The following is a 25,058-nucleotide window of genomic DNA, read 5'->3' on the forward strand; positions in this document are numbered from 1 at the left end:
AAAAAAGAATTCATTCAATTAAATGGTTGATTTCAATTCACACTAAATACATTCATTCATTCATTTTAAACACTACCTTATACTTATGACCATAATAACGTTATTTAATTGCGTAATGAATAAATAAATAAGAGTTGTGGTTGAGATAGTTTCATATGTTAAGTATTTAGGGTATCTTTGGTATAAGAGTAGAGTTAAAACGATTCTGGTAGATTGGAAAGGGTGGTGTAAATTTGATATAATGTAATTGTTTGTTTGTTTTGGACGTCCCCAATTTCCTTCTTAAAGAGAGGGCGCTTGGTTTTAATGAAATGAGTTTTTCAAAAAAAATAAAATAAATAAAAGTTAACGAACAAAAAATCAAGTTGTCTTTTAAAAAATCCTATAAATAGAAAGATGTAACACAAAAATTTAAATGCGTAATAAATAAAGGTAGGGGAGTAGAAAATGCATTATTAAAAGCATTTAATTAGAAGAGGTAAGATAACCTAACCATGGTTAAGTTAATCAACTAACACCAATATATTCTCATAATATCTTCCAAAGCTGTCGATAATTACAACCATACCACACCACACCACACCACACCACACACCCTTCTATAAATTAAGCCTCGGACCAGAGCCAGGTTTGCCCAACTGAAGAGCCAAGGGCGCTTCAGTAAATTCACCATCCCCTGTCCTACATTCCCTCTTTTTCTCTCTCTCTCTCTCACACACAAACACCATAAAACACGCACTCACTTTCTCTCTCTAAAAATGGGCACATCTTCTAGAAAATCAAACTCACCGGCGTTTCAACGGTCACGTTCTCCGTCAGGACGGTACGGCAGCAACTCATCGGCGTTTGCATCATCAACGAGTTCAGGTTTTTATTCATCTCCATCGTCAAGTCATGTTTACAGCCGTTCGTCATCTCCGACACGTGTCAATCTCAACGGACTAGCTCCGGTGACGTCATCGTCGGTTAAATTCTCGTTATCGAACCGGTCCGGATCTCCGAACCGGTCGATGGCGGTGAATCCACGAGATCAGGTTGTACGGAAGCCAAACGCTCGGAATCCGTTGAAGAATATAACGAAGAAGACGTGTATGTGTTCGCCTACAACGCATCCAGGATCGTTCCGGTGTAGCCTGCATAAAAATTACAATATCAGCCAGACGTACTCGCCGAACCGGTTGAATGCTCGTAGATCCGCGATGACGAACTCGCTTGTGCGAATCGGTACCGTGGAAGGTGGAGATCTGGTGAAACGAGCCCTAGCGGCGTTGATCCGGCCGTCGTCGCATCAGCAGCGGCGGAGATCGGCGTTTCAGCCGAGACCTAGCCGGTTGTCGGTTATGTCTAAGGCGGATGAGTTGTGATTAGTTGTGTACGGTTACAGGTTTGGTAAAATTTTATATATCTTACCTTTACGGCTTTACTGCTACCGAACAGACGCAGTTTTCTTCAATTCGACGAAATGAAATCAATCCTTAAGTTTTGAGACACAAGGATGATGATTGATGAACCTCTTTTGTACATGGATGATGATGATGATATTATATATTGGGCTTCAATTCATAAACCTAACTAACAGTAAACAAATTACAGTTCTAATTAATCTATAACTAAAACTCAAATTAAACATTCATATGCTTTTCGTGTGGTTTGTATATTGAATCGTTTGATTGTTGATTGACGATTGATCCATCTGTATTCGCAGCATCAGATTCCGTGTTGTGTCTGTTACTTGCTGTGGAATCCGTGCAATAGTCGGCACCGTATTCCGTCATTATCGCCGTTATTGTTGAAGAACATGGGCCGTTTGGTGGCGGATGCCTTACGTGTAAGGTATTGTTTACTTTTTGAATTTTGTTTAATTTAATTTATTATTATTATGGTTCACGCAACAGGAATGATATGCCTTTCTAGACAAGTTAAAAACCCTTTCTGGAGAAGTTAAAACCGTTGGATCTTTCACACGTTAAAGACACCTAATACCTAACTGTCATGGGCTTGCTTGGCTTGGGTGTGAACTATCAAGACATAATATAATTATGACATTATAAAAAAAATTATATTAAAAAGGACATAACCACTTCTTTAATTTAAACTAAACGAGATTTTACAACCCGTATATCGAAAGTAAAAATATTAACGTTACTCATAACACAAGTAAAATCCAAAATCAGTAATCGAACGTCATAGTAATGCTTGTAAAAACTCGAAATTTAAATTAAACTATTAAGATTCAGAGCTCCACTGTGACTGTGACATAGGATACCATGCCAAATAGCGGAGCCGTCATATTAGCATAGGCTGAAGATTTAAGAGACAAATGGAAAACATAAAGCACCACCCATTGCTGCTACTCACGGTCAGAAATGGCACGGAACAGATGCACCGACGCATCAACCATTAACTGCAAAACAACGTGACACAAACATATGATCACCCTTAACTACCACCACCGAGACTCTTGCATAACACCACTTGGCATTGGCACTGGCACCATCTCCACACCGTGATGTTTATGGAGGCGACATCTAGGGTTTCTATCTACCACAATGATGAGTCAAGGCAGACGAAAGTGAGGCGAGACCACATTTGGGTTTTGATCAACACTTGCCACAACACATGGACAGTGGCTTGTGGTAATGAGTGGTGGTTAGGAGGTTGTTATAATTGTATATTGCATCTATGGTTTTGATATGCGTCGGTCACCAACATGAACGATGAGGCTACACGAGTTGACGGTAGCTGGTGATCGTCGGAGGTGAGCGGTGGATGTTGGTGACTTGCAGAGGTGACCAATGGATGTGAGGTTGCCTTAAGTGTAACTGATTAAATATGATAGGTGGTGCAAGTGTTGAGTGGACAGGTGAAATGGTGCAAATGGGGTGAGATTCTATTAACGAACCGAGCATTCAGCGAACGGTTCGTGAACCGTTCGGCAGAAAATTCGTTTATGCTCGTTTGTTTAATAAATGACTGAACATAAACAAGAAATTTTGTTTGATTAGTTAAACAAATGAACACGGACATTGCCCCCATTTGTGCAATTGTGTTCATGAACGTTTGGTAATGTGTTCATAAACGTTCGTCCATGTTTGTTTATATATGTTGTTAATGAAAGTTTTTTGTACTTTTATTTATCTTGTCTATTTTATCTTCAAAAAATTATATATTTTTTAATTTATTACCCCTAATATAAAATAGAAAATCATATTCATACATTGTTTTTGAAGTTTCCTCATTACCTTTCTAAATATTGATGAATAAGTCAATTTCATTCTCCAGGCTCCCCAATTTTATTTGTGTTCGTAAAGCGTTCGTGAACACATTCAGTACCTTAATGAATAAACACGAACTTAAAATCTCGTTCGATAAGCATTCGGTGAACACATTATTTTCTTAACAAATGAACATATGAACAAAGACTTGTTCATATTCGTTCGATTCGTTTGCAGCCTTAAACGAGAATGAAGAGATACATAGTGCAACTTATAGAGCCTTAAAGTACAACAGATAAAGCATCATTTGAAAGGAACATTAAACATCTCGCACAATGAAAATTTGCCAACCAATATATTGAATGATAAGATCATCGCAATCCACATACTGTGGGACCCATTGGTTTATCTAGAATTACGATGGCAAGTAGGACGCTACATAAATCCGAATTATCTATTATTATTATTATTATTATTATAATAGAGTAAATGAGAAAGTTGGTGTCACAAAGTTGATATAGGTTTCAAGACTTCATATATATAAGATACCGGTGAAATTAAAACATGAAATTCGGCTTTGGTTCATTGGCTTGTGTTGTTGTTTGAAAATCGGTTTCCATGATTCGCCCGGGTTCGACTCTAGGCAATGGCAAAAAAGCATTTTACTTCAAAAAAATTTCCAGTTGTCAATTGGGCCATCAGATTCTGAAAAAATACTTTTTCAATCTTTTTTTTTTGTTTTTGTTTTTCATTTGTGTTATTATTGATGTTTTTATAAACATTAATTTAAAGCATTTACAACAAGTTTACTATAAATCAAACTTTTAAAACGTCTAAGCTTTACCAACCGATTTTTTTTTCTAGATTCGTAAACATTTTGTTTTTTATTTTACCGAATTCGTGTCGTCTCACCGCCACAATGTCCGGGCTTGATAATGTTCGGGTTTTACCGACTCACCGCACAACTTCCAGTACCGATAACACCCGGGTTTTACCCACGCCCGGGTTTTACCAAACTTTATTGTAGTTTTGTTGCCGTAACAAATGTAAACGAAATCGACAATTGTGTTGAGCCACCTCCGAGAAACTCGGATCTTTACCAGCGCCCCAGTTTTACCGACTCACCACCACAACTCCCGAATATGAGTCGACCTGCTGCTGTAACGGTCGATGTCACACCCCGACCAAAGGCGGCAGAACATGCCGGGGTGTAACGATTGCCCATAAGCGCATGACACTATTTAAAACGACAATATTTAACAAACTCATTTCATTTCATTTCACAACATCGAAAATGTCACATAACCAAATATTCATAAGTCAAATACGACAAAATATATCAAAATATAGCAAATCAAATATTATTCATTTTTGCTAATATCCTAACGGTATTTGTGACGTTTCCTTCACCGAACTCCATAATCAAACATGTAACATTTCATAAAATAAAGTTTGTCAACACAAAGGTTGGTGAGAAATTCATAAGTTTGAACAATATGTATATAGTAAGAAACGTCACAATCTTGTATACAAAACCACAAATAAATAACAATAATTTGGATAATATGAGATTGCTAATAAGAATACATTACCGGCACCGTCTATAAGAGAATACCAAATAGATTCGGATTTCATGAAGTCGTTAATAAGAATACATTAACGGCACCGTGCTATAAGAGAATACCAGATAGCTCACGGATTTATGAATCAACCTTCCAAAAACGGTAAACACATAAGCATATAATCATGTAAGCATAGAACACCAAATCGAGCATTTATTTAAGTAAAGTATACAATAACGTTTGTGGTTTAAGACTCAAGTATAAAGCATTTGATTTGAATAAGTATGAAATGTCACCCCAAAACAAAAGATAGAAAACGGGGTATGAAGTTACTCACGTTCAAGTAATAAACTTGAAAGATTGATTATTTGGAGATTTGCCGGAACGACGAGTTTAACGTATGAAGCCTAAATAAAAGAAAGTCTTGGATTTAGAAAGGTTGTCTTGAATATCTTTAAATAAAATAATTGTTGCAAAAAGTAAACAATTAAAGTTCAAGGTTTAAAATGTAACTATTTAAGAATTTATAATAATAACCCTTTTAAAAATGTAAGCTTGCACAAAACCGGGTTAGAGTATCTAACCTTAATATTTACTTAACCAATGTTAAGTAATAAGGTGGGAAAAATGCTAAAATGCAAGTTCCATTGGGACAAAGTTACTAAAACAGGTTTTTAACGAGTGTTCGGGTTGTCGGTTCGGGTCTTAACGAATGGTCAACCCCAAAGTCAACTTTCCAAAATATTAACTATTATGAGATAACTCATTAAAACATGATAACACTTAACCAAGTATGTAGATCTATTGTTTTAGAACTAACAAATCACGAATATTTTTTTTTTATATTTTGTACTTAATGAAGACCATTATTTTTTCACAGTATAAACAAACCGGTAACTACAAGGCAAACCGGTAACTACAAGGCAAAACGGACTGACCGAAGCCATTCTTTGCTTTCGTTGTTAGGGTTCTTTGCTTGGAAGATGAGTATGAGTGTGTGTTGGTGAATGTGTTTTCAACAAACCAAAGATTAAAAACACATAACTTTCATTTATAGTATTTACATTAAAAATACAAACATTAAATCGTTATCGCATATTCGTAACTCAAAAATACAAAAATTAAATCATTAACACTGAAGAAATTTTTGCCAAGAACTGTTGTTCATGATTTAACTCAAAAATACAAACATTAAATCGTGAACTAGCAGATGCTCCTGTTGTTCCCAATCGCAGTTTGTTCATGATTTGCCTCCATGTTTGCTGTTTCTTTAACTAAATTAGAAAAATCCAAATCAACAAGTAAATAAGAGCACATATTAGGAAAAAGAATGCTTAGACACGATTACATGAACAACTTGCTGTTTCTTACTCATGATTTGCCTCCATGTTTGCTGTTTCTTTAACTAATTTTCTTCGCTACCCGATCCCGAGCTATTTCTTAGGTAATCGTCGTACGCGGCTTCTTCATCGGTCATTGGTTGAGTATGTCCTTCACTGACCTCGTCTTCATACAAGCCCACTTCATACTCCATTTCCCCCTCGAGTGAGCGTTGATGTTGTGCCCTATCTAAAGAGTCCAAGTAATCCTTGTAGCAAATCGACATCTCTATAGCTGGTGCAGTGAGTCGAGTCCTCCTAATCGATATAACCCTGCCAGAAACAGAAAAAGCAGACTCCGAAGCTACCGTGGAAGCTTGGACCGTTAGTAAATCTTTGGCCATGGCGGCGAGGATCGGAAACTCATCCTCCTTACCTCTCCACCAAGCCAGCAAATCAAGACTTCTAAATTCATCCGGAGTCATGTGTTTCACAAAGTTGGTACCACCATACCTTCCAAGTTCACTGCTTGGGGTGTTTACCCTTTGACGTTTACCGGCGTCTTCCCAAATCATGTAGTACATCCCCATTTCAAGGTCGGTTTGGGATTGGAATTGGGCAACAGCTCTTAACGAGTCATGAATTTGGGAAGACGACCCGTATTTTGTAAGGTAGACATCATACATGTTTGACAAGGTGGTGTTGAAAGCATTCTTTAAAGTTTGGCTATAATAGGGGTTTTGATCGTCGTTTAACCCAAGCTCATCACAAATTTTTTCTATTAAAGCTTCAACACCACCAACATTGATGCAAGGGTTTAACGCAGCAGCACATGTCAAAACAGCGGGTAGTTGTTGAAAATATTTTCTAAATTTTTCTTTCATTTTTACACCCATATCAAAATAAGGTGCACCCCTACAATCAAGTTCACTCAACTTTGTGCACATGACAGCAATTTTTGGTAAAGCAATGGGGCTTGTTGGATAGTAAACCCCGGATAAACTAGTAGTGCAAGATTTAAAAATTTGAAGGACCTCCGTAACGATCTCAATCAATAACCAGTTTCTAGGATCATATGGTGCACATTTACCCCTACTTGACAAAATTTGATGAAACGCAATTAATGATTCTTTTTGTTGGATGGCTTTCTCAAACATATTACAAGTCGAGTTCCATCTTGTTGGACAATCCCAATTTAGCCCCAACCATTGACAATTAGCTTCTACACGAAATTTTTTGTATCTTGAAAATGTTTTATTGTTGCTAAAAACATCTCGTAACATTCTTTTAAAACTGTTTCTTTGCGTTTCGATCACGTTTAACCCATCTTGCACGGCCAAGTTGATAATATGTGCAATGCATCGGCTATGAAAAAACGCTCCATCACAAATAGGTTTATACTTTAATTTTAAATGGCCAACCGCGGCCGTATTGTTGGACGCGTTATCAAACGAAATTGAAAAGATTTTATCTTCAATTTTGTATTGTCGAATGACTTTATCCAAGATTTGAAAAATATTTCTACCCGTGTGCGGGTAATCAAACAATTGAAACGCAACGGTTCGTTTCATCATTTGCCACGACTCGGGGTCAACCCAATGAGCCGTCACACAAATGTATGAGTCGGGCGAACCATGAGGTACCGACCAAACATCCGTTGTTAAGTTTACACCAGTTTGTAAGTTTGAAAAGTATGAAATTAGTTCGGATTTAGCGTTTTTCCATGCTTTAAGACAATATCTTCTAAGGGTCGAACGACTTACGTGTTGGTAGCGTGGTTGAACATAGTTTTGTATCATCTCCGTGAATTGAGGGTTGTCGAAGTGGTTGAAAGAAAGTGTTTGTTGAATCACAAAGTTTGAAAACTGTTGACGTACCGCTTCAACGTCGTACGTAAACACCCCTCCTTGATTCGTCATCTCCGGCTGCGAACTACTTCCCGCTTCGTCCTTCAAGGCCTTGCAAAAGCGCTGTTGTATATGCGCTTTTAAAGTGGAGTTTGCATCTTTGGCATAGAACTTCAAACAGTGCTTGCATCGAGCTTTTTGGCGACCGTTAGACAGTTCGCATAGGTCGAAATGTTGCCACACATCTTGGTTTCGTTTCGTGGGGATGATCCGAACGACCGTTATGTCTGTGTTCGAGGCACCCATGTTGACGGATGAAGCAGCACTTTGGGAGGCCATGATAATAAGAGCGTATAATCGAGTATGAAATAAACGAGTACGAGTATGAAATAAACGACTACGAAATAAGAGCGTATGGAGTGGTAATGTGGTATAATTGAGTGTGAGATAACAAAATAATCGCGTATGAAATAAACGTTTAGAGCTAGTAGAGTTGTATAATCGAGTGTGAGCTAACCTACCCAACCTAAACTATATACAGTTGTTTGTGGGGGTAAAATGTTAAAAAAAACGGCTAGAAATCAAGAAAAAACGGGCAAAAAAGGACCCAAACGGTCATATGGCCGTTTTATAACGGTCAAAAACCGGTTAACCTAAAAACAGGTTAACCGGTTTTTAGGTTAACCGGTTTTTGACCGTTAACCGGTTAACCGGTTTTAGGTTAACCGGTTAACCGGTTTTAGGTTAACCGGTTTTTTAATAACCGGTTTTTTAATTTAACCGGTTTTTTTACTAACCGGTTCAATAACCGGTTTTTGTCCACGAATGAGTAACCGAAGTACTAACCGGCGGTTCAATAACCGGTCTAACCGATTTTTTAATAACCGGTTTTTCTATTAACCGGTTTTCGGTTAAACCGACCAAACCGGTTCTATAACCGGTTTTTTTGAACACCTCTACTTTGAACTAGCAATACATAAAGGTGATGATAGTTTAAATAACATGTTCGTAAAAAAAATTAATTTAATTTCTCAAATAATGAGTGTCAGAGTTGTTTTAAAAAAAAAAAGACATCACAAGTTTTTCTCTTTTTGAGAAAACATAACAGTGCCTATTTTTACAAAGAATAGTTTTATATGTAAAAACAAGGACGTGACAAACGCCATTTAATATATTTTTAGAAAATATTGTTATTATTAGATGAATTTAGTCTTTTTCCTAATCAAGTTGATCATTTCTTTAAGGTACTATAGAGTATAGACGCAGTCAATATTAAAATCATTTATATGATGTTGAAAATTGAAGGTCTACATAAAGTATGAAATTGATAGACATAAGTAAAAAATATATATATATATACATGTGATTACGTAAAAAAAAAAAGAAAGAAAGAAAAGGTCATGATCCGATCACCATCAAATCAAAAGTGCGTCAAATATTTTATAGGATGCGAATAGATTCATCAATTTTTTATGCCCCTATCGCTTCTAGAACATCCGTTTTAAGGAACAAAAGAAAATATAGCTGTAAAGACTACTTGTTCTCTTTGCTTTTCCATTAAGAGCATCCACAATGATTGAATAAGGAAAAATAAACTGAACATGTTATATCAGATTTTCACTCATTCACTTTTAAACGCTAAAAACTCTTATTTTTCCTCCAACATTATATTCACTTTTAAACACCTTTATATTTCACATAATCACCTACTTTTATATTTTTTTTTGGAATTATTCCATAGAATAGTAACCAAATTTGAAATTTGTTTCAATCAGGTCACTGATAAAAACTTTTGTTTCTATCAGGTCATTGAACTTTCATTTTTGTTCCAATCATAGATATTTTACCTAGATAGCAGGTAATCTAGGTTTTTATTTAATTTTTCAATTTTTACTTTGCATAATAACTTTTAAAGGTTGCGAAAATTAGTAAAAATGTGAAATATAATTTTAAAACTCCGAAAATTTGCAAAAAAATATTCGGAAAATTGAGGTTCGGGTGAGAACGGGTCAAGGTCGGAACGGGTTTCGGGTCAGTTTTATTTTTTTTGAACCAACGAATCAGCCCGTTTTCAACATGTTACAACTCGTTTTAACAGCAAAAGCTCGTTTAGGCGATTATTCAGTTCGTTTCAGCACCTAACAGCTCGTTTAAGCGATTTTTCAGTTCGTTTCAGCACATAACTGCTCGTTTAAGCGATTTTTCAGTTCGCTTCAGCACTTAACAGCTCGTTTAAGCGATTTTGCAGTTCGTTTCAGCACTTAACAGCTCGTTTAAGCGATTTTGCAGTTCGTTTCAGCACTTAATAGCTCGTTTAAGCGATTTTTCAGTTCGTTTTAGCATCTAACAGCTCGTTTAAGCGATTAGTAAGTTCGTTTCAGCACCAAACAGCTCGTTTAAGCGATTTTTTAGTTCGTTCAGCACTTAACAGCTCGTTTAAGCGATTTTTAAGATCGTTTCAGCACTTAACAGCTCGTTTAAACGATTTTCAGTTCTTTTCAGCACATAACAGCTCGTTTAAGAGATTTTTCGGTTTGTTTCAGCACCTAACAGATCATTTAAGCGATTTTTCATTTCGTTTCAGCACCTAACAGCTCGTTTAAGCGATTTTTCAAGTTCGTTTCAGCACCTAACAACTCGTTTAAGCGATTTTTAAGTTCGTTTCAGCACCTAACAACTCGTTTAAGCGATTAGGTGCTGAAATGAGCTGTTAGGTGCTGAAACAAACTTAAAAATCGCTTAAATAAACTGTTAGGTGCTGAAACGAACTGAAAAATCGCTTAAACGAGCTTTTGTTGTTAAAACGAGTTGTAACGTGTTGAAAACGCGCTGATTCGTTGGTTCAAAAAAAAATAAAACTGACTCGAAACCCGTTCCGACCTTGACCCGTTTCACACCCCACTTTAGGGCCTAGGCGTGTGACCACAAGTTGGTACCGATTTTGTAAATACATCAGAGTTGCGGTTTTATAGCGGAAGTCTTTAAAATATTTATATTGAAAACTTATTAAAATCTCGGGTTTGAATACCCGCTTGATACTTCAAATACATTTCTTTATAAAACATAACTCTTTTATAATATTTTTTTTTGAATAAAATATCTGAACCATCAGATAGCATCTAATGACTATAACTCCAATCTTCTATTCCTTCTTGCTTGTCTGTTCTAACCTTTATTGTTTCCCTGTAACATGGGTGGGAAAATACGTCAGCACAAAGCTGGTGAATAACGCTGATTCTAAAATCTCTTTTTCAATACCTTTGTGAAACCAACAATAATACCTTTGTGACTACTCATTAGGCACCCAACTATATTGGGATCAAATTACCCTAAGTACCATGTACAATTAATTATATACACAATATCATTTCTCTGAACAGTCCCGTAGACCTTCAAAGGCATGTTGATGATATGCATGGCCTCGGGGAAATGCCGAGTCATCATGTATGTTTGGATCCAGACACATGTATACTCTAAATAAGAGTGTCCGTTTCTTATTATTGTACACAAAGTTTTAAGGATTCGTAAATCCTATGCAAACATTCTGACTCAATATAAAAGGTTTGGGGCGTATTCACCTTGTCTGTTTATAATCAGTTTCTGATACTGATTCCTGTTTTCTGATTTCTGCTTCTTGTTTTGTTACCTCGGACCTATAGTACGAGAATAACATTTTTGTATAAATATCTAGATCAACGATCTAGCTTTAGACCTTTAGTCTATTTCGTATAGCTTTTAACCTTGATAAAAAAATTTGGACATTTAGTCCTTTTCTTCTTTAGGAAGAAACGTCTATTCTGAGTTTCTTCTTCAAGAAGAAATATTAATTTCATAATTATAATCTCTTATATTATATTTCTTAGTCATAAAGAAATACTGTTTTGACTATAACCTTTGCTTAAGAAAGATTATATTATACTTATTCGTAATCAAGGTTCAGCTATAACTTCGACTATGGTCTAAGCCATTTATAATAATAATATAATAATCACTTAGGCAGAACCCCTTACCTCGCACGGGTATTCAGAGTTAGATTTCCTAAGTTTATACGGGGAGCACTTCTACTCTATCTGCACGTTTCTCAAGGCGTTCTTGATCCACCTTCCTTGGCACGCAAATCGAGGCAATGTTCGGTCGCCGGGTCGTGCACGTACTTTGAGACGGATGTCGGGTTACTTTTGGGTGGCACACACTTCGAGGAAACACCGGGTTTATGGTACGGATTACGATGTATTGATTGTCGGGTTGGTGGCACGCAAAACGATGTTCGGCACGCAAACCGAGGTAGAGAGAGAGCAAAATCTAAAGAGAGAGTAGCTGTGGTGTGTGTGAAATGAGCCGGATCCCTCCCCTTTTATAACCATTTTTGTGTCCCATCGCGCTTTTCAACACCGTCGCGTACCGCGACGGGTACCAATCTGACACGTGGTCTAACACATTCTGCCACGTATCCCGTCGTGTTGCCACGTGTTACCAGAGTGTGACACGTGTTCGTGAGTCATCACGACCCATCGCGGTACGCGATGGCCGTCTTATTGGACTCATCGCGTAGCGAGATGGGTCCTTAGATAATATTTTTCACTTTTGGTCCTTCATCTTTTGCAGCTTGTCACTTCAGGTCTAATTCTCGTTGTCCAAAAATACTAAGGCGCCTCTCAAAGCGGCTCGCGGAGATGCGAGCGTGCGCTACATTGCGCCCAACGCCCTTTGCCGTCTCCGTCGCCGTCGCCCGAGCCCGTGCGCGTCGGGTGCTACGCACCCTCCGCTCGGACCACTTGGTGCATGATATTCATAAAAGAATATTACTATGGAAATTCTATCTCTTATAAAGAGCTTCCATTTCTTTACCACTTCCAATGTGGGATGGATTCCATTTCCCTTATTTATACCTTGGTGGAATGCTTCCACTTTCTTACATCTTCCAATGTGGGATGGAATTTCTTTCATGTAAGTAAACTTAACTTTAGGAAATATTTTTATTTTCTTATTTTTTTCTTATATTTCCTTATTTAATATTTTCTCATTACTTATCTTGAGATTATTTTTTATCCCTCAACTTTCCTAAGTTGTCAAATTTGGATCGAAATTTTGGGGATGTTACATCCTCCCCACCTTGAAATGAATCTCGTCCTCGAGATTCGTTGTCTTTAGTGTGAATGGTTCTTGCCTTTTGATTTTTGATTAGATTCTATCTAATCTTGTTCTTGTTGTTACAATCTCTATGCAGAATGACTAGGGTCTTTATTTTGTTGTTAACTTACATCTTTGAATGATGTAATCAGTCAATAATTCAGAATATCATTAGTAAATATAAATTGCTAAACACATTGATCAGTTGTGTTTAACTATTTACCTTACCGGTATGTATTCTAAACATTTACCGATGTTAACTACATTGTTGTTTTGATTCAGTCTATCGAATCTATTCCACTAAGTTGTTTGTTTAGATTCAGTCTATCGAATCTATCCTTGATCTTGATCAATGATGTTCTCTATATTCTAACAGTACTCTTTGTACTTTAATTTCATTTGCTATACTTAGCAATTGTATTCTCTTGAATATCTTCAAACTCTTTTTCTTTGACTTTTTTACTAGGTAGGTAATAATATTCCATCAGTTGTATTGCTTAAATGTCTTGTGGTCAATAACGAACTTCTTTCGTTAATATACTGACCTTGTATATTTAGATATTTTCTAGCGTTTGGTATATCATCCTCCTAGATGATAACTTTTCTCAACATTTTCTTGTTCTAAGTTTCACATGAACTTTTCAATAATTGAACCTCTTGATTGTTCTTTAGAGGTAACGAATATAAACATTCTTGTGTATTAATACGATCTATATGCTAATATTTCATTTATAACTTAGGGACTTAAATACCCTTCTTTGATTACAAAACTTCTCGTTTAAGAACGAGTTACAAATATACAAAAGTTAGCTAATCTATCTTGACATTTCTTTGATATGATCTTGTCATTCATTAATCTTGATTATCTTTTCTTTTCGGGCATTCAGTCTTAAAGTGACCCGTTTCTCCACACGTAAAACATACTCCTAGCTTCTTACGACATTCATCTATTGTGTGTCCTGCTCTCTTGCAGTACGCACAATTGTTTGAATTTTCTAGTCGACACTTCCCAGTATGTTTTCTTCCACAAGTCTTACAAGCTGACTTGGGAGTACTTTCTTCTTTTCTTATCTTTTCGGAATCTTTGACTTTCTTGGTTTCTTTGTCTTTCTCCTTTTCTTCTTCGTGATTCCTTATCATGCTGTTGATTAATTATCCAGCCACTTCCATAGCCGAATAAACTGTTTCTGGCATATGGGATCGTACCATGTCTCTTATTTCTCTTGGTAACCCATATATATAACGAGTTACTTTATTATATTCCGGAGTTACTAAATGTGGAACCAGTCGGCAGTACTATAGGAATTTAGTGTTATATTCCCTAAGATTTGTGCCAACAACCTTGTGATTCCATAACTCAGTTTGAATTCGATCCATTTCATGAGTTGGGCAGAATTTCTTCAGTATGATACCTTTGAATGTTTCCCAACTTAAGTTATACATTGTTTCTCGACCCTTGTTTTGAATCACGGTATTCCACCATTCAAGAGCTTCTCCCTTGAACATTTGTGAAGAATACTAGATAGCTTCTTCACCAGTGCATTTGCTTATGGTGACGATTGATTCTTGTTCTTCTAGCCATCTCATAGCGGCTATACCATTCGAGTCTCCATGAAATTCTTTAGGATCGTAAACTTTAAAGTTCTTAAAGTTACATCCTTTTTGAATCTTACGTTTCTTTCGTTTCTTGTTCCTTGGATTATTATTAGTTGTAGAGCTATCACAAGTTTCTTCCTTTCTTGAAGAAAGGTTTACTTCGACTCCTCTTGTTAGATTTTGGTCGACTTTGACTCGTAGAAAAGTCTTTCATAGCTTCCTTAATCATCTTTTGAATTCCCTCTTTATATTGGGCGGGAATTTCATTATCTTTATTATTAATGTTTTCTTCGTTTCCTGATTTCTTGGGAGGACTGTTGTGAGAGTTTGCACTTTCTTCTCTTGACATACTACAATAAAATTTTAAAAGATAAGTCCAATATTCGGAGAATTCAAAACATATCTTTTATTCATATTATTATAGTTACAAGAGTGCATATTATTTGCTACAATTATACTCTCTACAATTACTAGGGTTTTATTTCTGCCAACGAATGACTAATTTCTTAATCTTGCTATCTTTCTTGATAGTCTCCTTTTCTTTTTCTTCCACTTCTATCTCTTCTATTGTTTCTTCATTTTGAATGCGAGCAAGGTAAGAATCTTGAGTTTCCAGAAAATATTCATGCTCTCGAATATATTCTTCCGGATAAGTTACTTCTTTTTCCTTTGGCATCATTGGTTTACTGGATCTACTTGATACGTCTCCATACGTATTTTGATTTTGAATAATCCGAGCTAGTGGAATGTTAGAATCAAATAAATCCGAATCTTCCTCCATTTTTGTTTGGCATGTACTTTCATCACTAGATATAGGAATTGGGAGAAAAGACATTCCCCTAAATCCTTTTCCTTTGCCAAATTGAGGCTGACATGATCCTTGGCTAGATTGACAATCTGACATCTGCGCGAGGTTAGATTTTAGGGATAGGAAGACGCTCCTATCTTATTTGTTATATCTTATCCGTATTAGTTATGAATGATTTCTTGATACTTTTCAACTAAGAATCTTGTTTGCTTGAATCAATATTCGTATAATAAGTTTTCAAAACTTATCCTTAATCAAAGCCTAGGTATAATCAAATACCTAATCCGCTAAGATTGATGGCTCTGATACCAACCTGTCACACCCCACTTTAGGGCCTAGACGTGTGACCACAAGTTGGTACCGGTTTTGTAAATACATCAGAGTTGCGGTTTTATAGCGGAGTCTTTAAAATATTTATATTGAAAACTTATTAAAATCTCGGGTTTGAATACCCGCTTGATACTTCAAATACATTTCTTTATAAAACATAACTCTTTTATAATATTATTTTTTTTTTGAATAAAATATCTGAGCCATCAAATAGCATCTAATGACTATAACTCCAATCTTCTATTCCTTCTTGCTTGTCTGTTCTAACCTTTCTTGTTTCCCTGTAACAAGGGTGGGAAAAGACGTCAGCACAAAGCTGGTGAATAATGCTGACTCTAAAATCTCTTTTTCAATACCTTTGTTGTGACACTCGTCAATTTCAGGTTAACTACGTTAATCCGAACTCCGTTAATTCAAATTTAAGATCACACGAACCATAACGCATATCTCGTTACATTTAAACTAGGGTTTAAATGACGCATGACAATCACTACACAAGTAGTCTTTCGAAATTGCACCGAAACGCAAACGAGTCGACTCAAACCATTGGTGAACAAACGATGTATATTATAAACAAGTACTTGATATAATTATGTGTTATGTTTATATGTATAAATGTGTACTTGTATGCATGTCATTATATTATGGAGGTGATTTATGTTTTATGCTAGAATTATACAAAATAGAAGTTGAGGGTGCTAGTTGTAACTTGTCATTTATTTAATTAATAAATAAACAACCTTAACCATAAACCCTAACCCTCTTCTCCCTCTCCCTCTACCACCTGCGACGGCAGCCCCCCTCCCCCTTGGATCGACCGATTACCACACACACACATACACATACAAGTTGTTCACAAGGTTGTTGAAGGATCCAAGGTGATAACTAGGTAAATAAGCTTCATATCTAATTTATTCTATCATTTAATTGTATGATTAAACCTGTAAACATAAACCCTAAGCGTTAAATATGTTGTTTGTTGATGATTTAGGGTTACATGCATGATTGTTAGTTCATAGGTTAATTGTTTATTGAGTTTTGATGAAAACTGATGCTGGACAGATTATTGAATTCGTGTTTGGACGGCTGTAACTCGATGTTAATGTTATATTTTGATACGATTGTTGATTCTACAGTATACTAGGTCGAGTCTAGTTTCTGAAAAGTCCGAGTTTGTAATTTTTGGACGAATAAAAGTCTGTTTTTATTATTTTACAAAACTGTTGTGCAAGGCTGATTTGGGAGACCTGCTGTTAGGCTTTTTTGCGACTAAGATATCTCATAAACTACAAGACCAAATGGGTTGGTTCCACTTCTGAAAGAAAATAAATTGAGTTAGGAACCTAACCCAATTGGTCTTGCATTAATTGGATTTTTCATTTAACGGGAATAACAAATAACATTCTGTTGCGCATGATTTTGACTGCTGTGAGTTTACTGTAATGTTTTGACCATTGTGAGAAATCTATGTGGAATAAAAATACAATAAAAATAGTTCTGGAAACCTAACTCATGTGTGCTTTTGTGACGATTTTTTGTGAATTAATTGATATGTTATGATCTGTTGAATAGAGTAATCTTTCAAGTAGAAATCTGTCCTGATAGAACTAGCTGCTGAACTATATGAAAATACATGAAACGTGCTTGTTGCTAGATAATTGCCATGTTTTTGACTAAATTGCCATTGTGGGGAATGATAGCTAGTAATGTACAATATTAATACTTGACACGTAAGTAGTTGTTCACACATGTAACGTATCACCAATGTGTTTGTTGAGTCACACACAATTCACAAACGAAACACGAAACGTATCTTATGCATAGGTATTATGTGCCGAGTCTAGAGACTCAAAAATAGTTCCAACACTTAGAAAATCTCATTCTTGTTTTAGAACGCTAGTAAGGATTTTCTGTGACGCGCATCTCTTGGTTGACTTGTTTTTGAATTCTTCGCAAACAGTGAGTTTCACGTTTCCCCTTTTACTCTTTTAAACGCTTTTACTTGGGGGAGAATACATACTCCGAAACGCTTTTGATTTTGTTATTAGATTATATATCACTTGTAAAGGCTAAGTGGCAAACGAAACAACTAAAGTCCTTCATAACATCGAACCGTTTAATATTGGATAATAGCGAGTCACTGTTGAGTAGTACTACTGGGTTTGACAAACCCCACCCAACGCTAAACTCGACTGGAGGTCGAGCGGGTGTAATCTTGGCTAACACATTTTCCATGGTCTGGAAAGACATGGTGGCAAGGCAATTGATAAACAGTCAGCTTCGGTGTCGAACACTTAGTAATACTTGTTTTATAGGCTAGCTACCTATAGATATATAATTGATTTAACATTATCTGGTAACGCAAACGCAAACGCAAAACGCAAACGCAAAACGTAAACGCAAACGCAAATGCTTTATTTATATAAACTTGTGAACTCACCAACCCCGTGTTGACACTTTTAGTATGTTATTCTCAGGTAGCCGAGGCGGGCGCACGGTATAGGATAATGCATTACCTTGAACTCTATCGTTTTTGCAAACTTGTTTTTAAACTGTTATCAATTGGGTTTTAAGTCGTCCTGCGTGACGCAACACTTGGTTTATGATTTTACGCTTCCGCACTTATTTACACTCAAATGTTTCGTGGTTTGAAAACTTTACTTATGGTTTGATTATAACTAACGATTCCGATCCTGTTAGTTCACACCCTCTGACGGTAAAACTCCGTTAGTGGATTTTGAGGGTGTAACAGATTGGTATTAGAGCCATTGGTTATAGCGAACTAGAAATTGCATGCATACTAGACTATAACCGCAACGACCCATTAGTTATAATTTCTACGCACTGCATATATTTTACTTAGTCTTTCGTTACCTTTATCTCTTTACCTCGTTCACTCATACGCCCGCATACGCGACTTATCCTGTAAGGATGTCGACGCCATCATCATCATCCGACCTGGTGTCCCACGCCCCAGGCAAGGCACCGCAGCTTCCCAACTCATCACCACCCCGAGTAGTCCCAACACTAGTAGCCCCCGCACCGAAGAAACATCGCCCATCTGGAGACGTGTACGAGGACAACGGTAACTGGAGTTGGTACACGAATCTAGTCGAGCGGATCGTTTACTGTGTGCAAGTTCCACCGCTACCTCTCCCAGGTTGTCCTACATCTTTCAAAACGCTACCACCCCTGACACTCCCAATGGAGCGCGCTTTCGCAGTCCTCGTTTCTTGTTTAGAGCGTGAGGTTGACATTATGCACTCGACTAGAGCAAACGTGAGAAAATTAAAAGAGAATGGAATCGATGTCCGAGAGAGAATTTCCTTCCTGACCGAAGCCATGAAGGAAGTTCAGGATGTTCATGTTCAGCAAATGGAGATAATGAACAAAATGCAAGCAGAGATGATAGATTTTCGTGACCAAATTTTTAGTGCAAGAGCCCTTGCAACGACAGCTCTAGCCCGATGCGACACACTAGGGGCGCAGATTGCCCCGGATGCAGAAGAACCTGAGGAAGAACCCGAGGAAGATACTGAGGAGGATGCACACTCGGACATGTTCTCAGGCGACTACATCTCAGGATGATAACACCTAGATGTCTGGAAGAAACGCTGGTCATGGTCGCGGTAACATCAACCTAACCGCAGCAGAACTCCAAACCCTATTGAATGACCATGCGGCGGCAGCTCTAGCCGCACGTGTTCAGAATCAAGCCGGAGGTCCAGCTGGAGCATGTACTTTCAAGAACTACCTGGATTGCAAGCCCAATTCGTTTAAGGGCACTGAGGGAGCCATAGGTTTCCTGCGTTGGGCTGAGAAGGCAGAATCAGCTTTCGAGATGTGTAACTGTCCACCCGCCAGTAGGGTCAAATTTGCTGCTGGAACACTAGAAGATTCTGCTCTCACTTGGTGGAACTCCAATGTGCAAATTCTTGGGTTGGAATTGGCGAACGCTATGAACTGGGAAGAGTTCAAGAATATGATGCGGGAAGAGTATTGCCCTAGAGAAGAAATCGCGAAGTTTGAATCTGAGTTTTGGTCATTGAAAATGGTGGGTTCCGAGATTGAAGCCTACACCACCCGTTCCCACGAACTAGCAGTGATGTGTCCACGGATGGTAGACCCGCCGAGTAAGAGAATCGAGATGTATATCGATGGGCTGGTACCACAAATTCATGGTATGGTGACGTCTTCCAAACCGGCTACAATTCAACAAGCGATCCGGTTAGCTCACAAACTGACGGACCAGGCAGTGACACAAGGTGCGTTACCATCTAGAGGTTCAACCTCTAAAACCTGTGACAACTTAAGCACTGACAACAACAACAACAACCCGAGCAATGGGAAGAGGAAATTCGACAACACCAGATCCTCATCATCGAACCCCTCACAGCAACAACACTACCGTAAGCCCGAACTCACTCGAAGCTTCAATAATCAGGGTTCCAACAATAACAACAACGGTGGCGGACAGGGTTCGAGTGGCTATGCTGGGAAATACCCGAAATGCAACAAGTGCAACTATCACCATGCTGGGCCATGCGACCGTATCAAATGTCTGAGATGCGGAAAAATGGGTCATCAGGCCAAAGAATGTAGGGGAGACCTAGCGGTAAAGGGTGCTCCTAAACAGCCTACGGCGACTAAAGGGTGTTTCGAGTGTGGTCAAGAGGGTCATTTCAAGAAGGATTACCCCAAACTAAAGCAGAATGAGAACAATGGAGGCAGCAGCGGTGGTGGAAGCAGTGGTAAAGGTAGAGCTTTCGTCATTGGGTCGGGCCAGGCCCGCAACAATCCGTATGTGGTGACCGGTAAGTTTCCTGTGAACGACTGTTTTGCTTCTGTTTTGTTTGACACTGGAGCTGATAGGAGTTTTGTATCGAAAGCCTTTAGTAAACTCTTAGACTTAACTCCAACCCCGTTAGATGCTAAGTTTCCTGTTGAATTAGCTGACGGTAAGGCTATAGAAACAACTCATGTACTTGCGGGATGTAAGTTGAAACTGTCAGGTCATACTTTTGATATCGACCTCACACATTTTACACTTGGTTCGTTGTCGGCATGGACTGGCTATCCGAGAACCGAGCGGAGATTATATGTCACGACAAGATAGTCCACATCACTACCCCTTCCGACGAGATCATTTCGATCCAGGGTGAGAAGAGCGGCATGACTACAAGTGTTATCACCCTCATGAAGGCGCATAAATATCTACGAAAGGGTCATCCAGCAATTTTAGCCCATATTGTCGATAAACCCGCGGAGGAGAAGCGAATCAAAGACATACCGATTGTGCGAGATTTTCCGGAAGTCTTTCCGGAGGATTTGCCTGGACTCCCACCTATTCGACAAGTCGAGTTCCAAATCGAATTGACCCCCGGTGCAGCACCCATAGCACGAGCCCCGTATCGGCTCGCACCGGCGGAGCTTCAGGAGTTGTCCACTCAACTATAAGACTTGTTGGATAAAGGTTTCTTCTGAACTAGCTCATCACCATGGGGAGCCCCTGTCTTATTTTTCTGAAAGAAGGACGGGACTTTCCGCATGTGCGTCGACTACCGAGAGCTGAACAAGGTGACGATCAAGAACCGTTATCCCCTACCCCGAATTGATGATCTGTTCGACCAGCTTCAAGGATTAAGTTACTACTCGAAGATCGATCTGAGATCTGGTTACCATCAATTAAGAGTGCACGAAGAAGACATTTCAAAGACGGCTTTCAGAACTCGGTACGGTCACTATGAGTTTTCGGTTATGCCTTTTGGCTTAACCAACGCACCAGCCGTATTTATGGATCTCATGAACCGAGTATGCTAGGCGTACCTCGACAAGTTTGTGATTGTTTTTATTGATGATATCCTCGTCTACTCCAAGAACAAGACCGACCACGAAGAACACCTGAGGTTAATCCTGGAATTGCTAAAGAAGGAACAACTGTACGCTAAACTCTCGAAATGCGAATTTTGGCTTCGCGAGGTTCACTTCTTAGGACATGTGATCAATGAGAATGGTATCCATGTCGATCCCGGCAAGGTAGAGGCCATCAAAAACTGGGAAGCACCTAAGACTCCGACTGAGGTGCGACAATTCCTAGGACTGGCTGGCTACTACCGACGTTTCATCGAGGGATTTTCAAAGATTGCTCAACCCCTCACCGCTTTGACTCACAAGGGTACTAAGTACAATTGGGGTGACGCGCAGGAATCTGCCTTCCAACTGCTGAAAACCAAACTCTGTAGCGCCCCTATTCTAGCCCTCCCCGATGGAACGGAAAACTTTGAAGTGTATTGTGATGCATCGATACAAGGTCTCGGTTGCGTGCTGATGCAACTCGAGAAAGTTATAGCCTATGCCTCTCGACAACTACGGATTCACGAGAAGAACTACACGACCCATGACTTGGAACTCGGAGCTGTTGTATTTGCTCTTAAGATATGGAGGCATTACTTGTACGGTACCAAGTTTACCATTTACACCGACCACAAGAGTCTCCAACATATCTACGATCAGAAGGAGCTAAACATGCGACAGCGTCGTTGGGTCGAGTTGCTTAAGGATTATGATTGTGCCATCAAGTACCACCCTAGCAAGGCCAATGTAGTGGCCGATGCTCTCAGCAGGAAAGAAACCGATAAACCTAGACGAGTGCGAGCATTACAACTCACGATTCACGCCAACTTACCCGATCAGATTCGTGATGCTCAACTCGAAGCCTTGAAAGACGATAATCTCCCATCATAACTCATGCGGGGCATGAACAAGCAGCTTGAAACCAAACAGGACGGGGTCCGAAATTTCGAAAACCGGATTTGGGTCCCTCGACACGAAGAGTTGAGAACTCTAGTGATGGACGAAGCACACAAGTCCTGATATTCCATCCACCCTGGCTCAGATAAAATGTACCATGATCTAAAGGCACTTTACTGGTGGCCAAACATGAAAGCCGACATTGCCACCTACGTGAGCAAATGCTTGACTTGTGCGAGAGTCAAAATAGAATATCAGAAACCATCTGGTCTACTACAGCAACCGGAACTTCCAACGTGGAAATGGGAACACATTTCCATGGATTTCATCACGGGATTACCCAAAACACCGACGGGATGCGATACCATCTGGGTGATCGTTGACCGGTTGACTAAGTCTGCACACTTCTTAGCAATCAAGGAATCAGACAAGATGGAAAGACTGACTCGTATCTACATGAAAGAAGTAGTGTCTAGACACGGAGTGCCTGTCTCAATCATATCTGATCGAGATTCCCGTTTCACTTCGCACTTTTGGAAGTCACTACAGAATGCACTAGGCACCCGTCTTGATATGAGCACAGCATACCATCCTCAGACGGATGGGCAAAGTGAGCGCACCATTCAGACCTTGGAAGACATGTTGCGTGCATGCGTGTTGGATTTCGGAAAAGGTTGGGAACCTCACTTACCTTTGGTAGAGTTTTCGTATAATAACAGCTACCACGCAAGCATTAAAGCAGCGTCGTTTGAAGCGTTGTACGGACGAAAGTGTCGATCACCTCTCTGCTGGGCAGAGGTGGGTGATAGCCAAATCACTGGTCCAGAATTAGTACTTGAAACCTCTGAAAAGATTGTCCAAATCCGAAACCACATGGCAGCAACACGAGATCGCCAAAAGAGTTACGCCGACAAGCGCCGAAAGCCTCTTGAATTTCAAGTGAACGACCAAGTATTACTCAAAGTCTCACCTTGGAAAGGTGTGGTTCGCTTTGGAAAACGAAACAAACTCAATCCACGATACGTTGGTCCCTACCAGATAACTGAGCGCATTGGTCTGGTAGCGTACCGACTGGATCTACCAACGGAACTCAGTGGTGACACGTGTTCATGAGTCATCACGGCCCATCGCGGTACGCGATGGCCGTCTTCTTGGACTCATCGCGTAGCGCGATGGGTCCTTAGATAATATTTTTCACTTTTGGTCCTTCATCTTTTGCAGCTTGTCACTTCAGGTCTAATTCTCGTTGTCCAAAAATACTAAGGCGCCTCTCAAAGCGGCTCGCGGCGATGCGAGCGTGCGAAGTGCGCCATCAAAGCGCCACATTGCGCCCAACGCCCTTCGCCTTCTCCGTCATCCTCGTCCTCGTCATCGTCCTTGCCCGAGCCCGTGCACGTGCGCGTCGGGTGCTACGCACCCTCCGCTAGGACCACTTGGTGCATGATATTCATAAAAGAATATTACTATGGAAATTCTATCTCTTATAAAGAGCTTCCATTTCTTTACCGCTACCAATGTGGAATGGATTCCATTTCCCTTATAAGAGATAGAATTTCTTACATCTTCCAATGTGGGATGGAATTTCTTTCATGTAAGTAAACTTAACTTTAGGAAATATTTTTATTTTCTTATTTTTTTCTTATATTTCCTTATTTAATATTTTCTCATTACTTATCTTGAGATTATTTTTTATCCCTCAACTTTCCTAAGTTGTCAAATTTGGATCGAAATTTTGGAGATGTTACACCCGTTCTCAACCGAACCTCAATTTTCTGATTTTTTTTTGCAAATTTTTGGAGTTTTAAATTTATATTTCGCATTTTTACTAATTTTCGCAACCTTTAAAAGTTATTATGCAAAGTAAAGACATTGAAAAATTTTAAAAAAAAACTAGATTACCTGCTATCCAGGTAAAATATCTAGAATTTGAACAAAAATGAAATTTCAATGACCTGATTGGAAAAAAAGTTTTTATCAGTGACCTGATTGGAAAAAGAGTTTTTATTAGTGACCTGATTGGAACAAATTTCAAAGTTGGTTACCATTCTATGGAGTAATCCCTTTTATAACTAAAATACTTTTATAAACTAAAATACTTTTATTTAAGTATCTTATTTTTTATTTCATATTATCTAAAAATAAAATAAGTTCTAGTAAATAAATTTACATAAATAATAGAAGTCATATAAATAAAAATTTAAAATTATATAAACAGTAAATAAAACAACTGCACGCAAACATAAACTATAAAAGTTACATAAACTAATGTTAAAAACTCTACCTCATTCAAACCGACTATTGTTTAATAGACCATATATTAAAAGTTTTCTTATAAAACATATTTGTTGTTTCGTTTGTAGCTATACCTTGTTGTCTAAAATAAGAGTTTTAACACCGTATTTACTCTTCACTCTTGATCAAGCTACATACAGTTGACCATATGTAAAAACCGGGTCTCTCAAGTATATCTCAATCTTATGGGAGACTGGATTTTACTTTTG

The 25,058-nt window shown here is 38.4% G+C and overlaps 1 protein-coding gene across 1 annotated transcript; it reads left to right on the top strand.

Annotated features, from left to right (window-relative positions):
- The first annotated feature begins 693 nt into the window (after positions 1-693).
- Positions 694-1,407, top strand: LOC143637647 (uncharacterized). The gene has a single exon (XM_077104983.1). It carries the CDS (start codon positions 759-761, stop codon positions 1,362-1,364), a length of 606 nt encoding a protein of 201 aa, XP_076961098.1. The 5' UTR covers positions 694-758; the 3' UTR covers positions 1,365-1,407.
- Positions 1,408-25,058: the final 23,651 nt, after the last annotated feature.

Source organism: Bidens hawaiensis, unplaced genomic scaffold (genome assembly GCF_021521415.1).
Source record: "Bidens hawaiensis isolate Kalapana, Puna unplaced genomic scaffold, B.hawaiensis_p1.1 tig00008375_1, whole genome shotgun sequence".
NCBI classification, from domain to species: Eukaryota; Viridiplantae; Streptophyta; class Magnoliopsida; order Asterales; family Asteraceae; genus Bidens; species Bidens hawaiensis.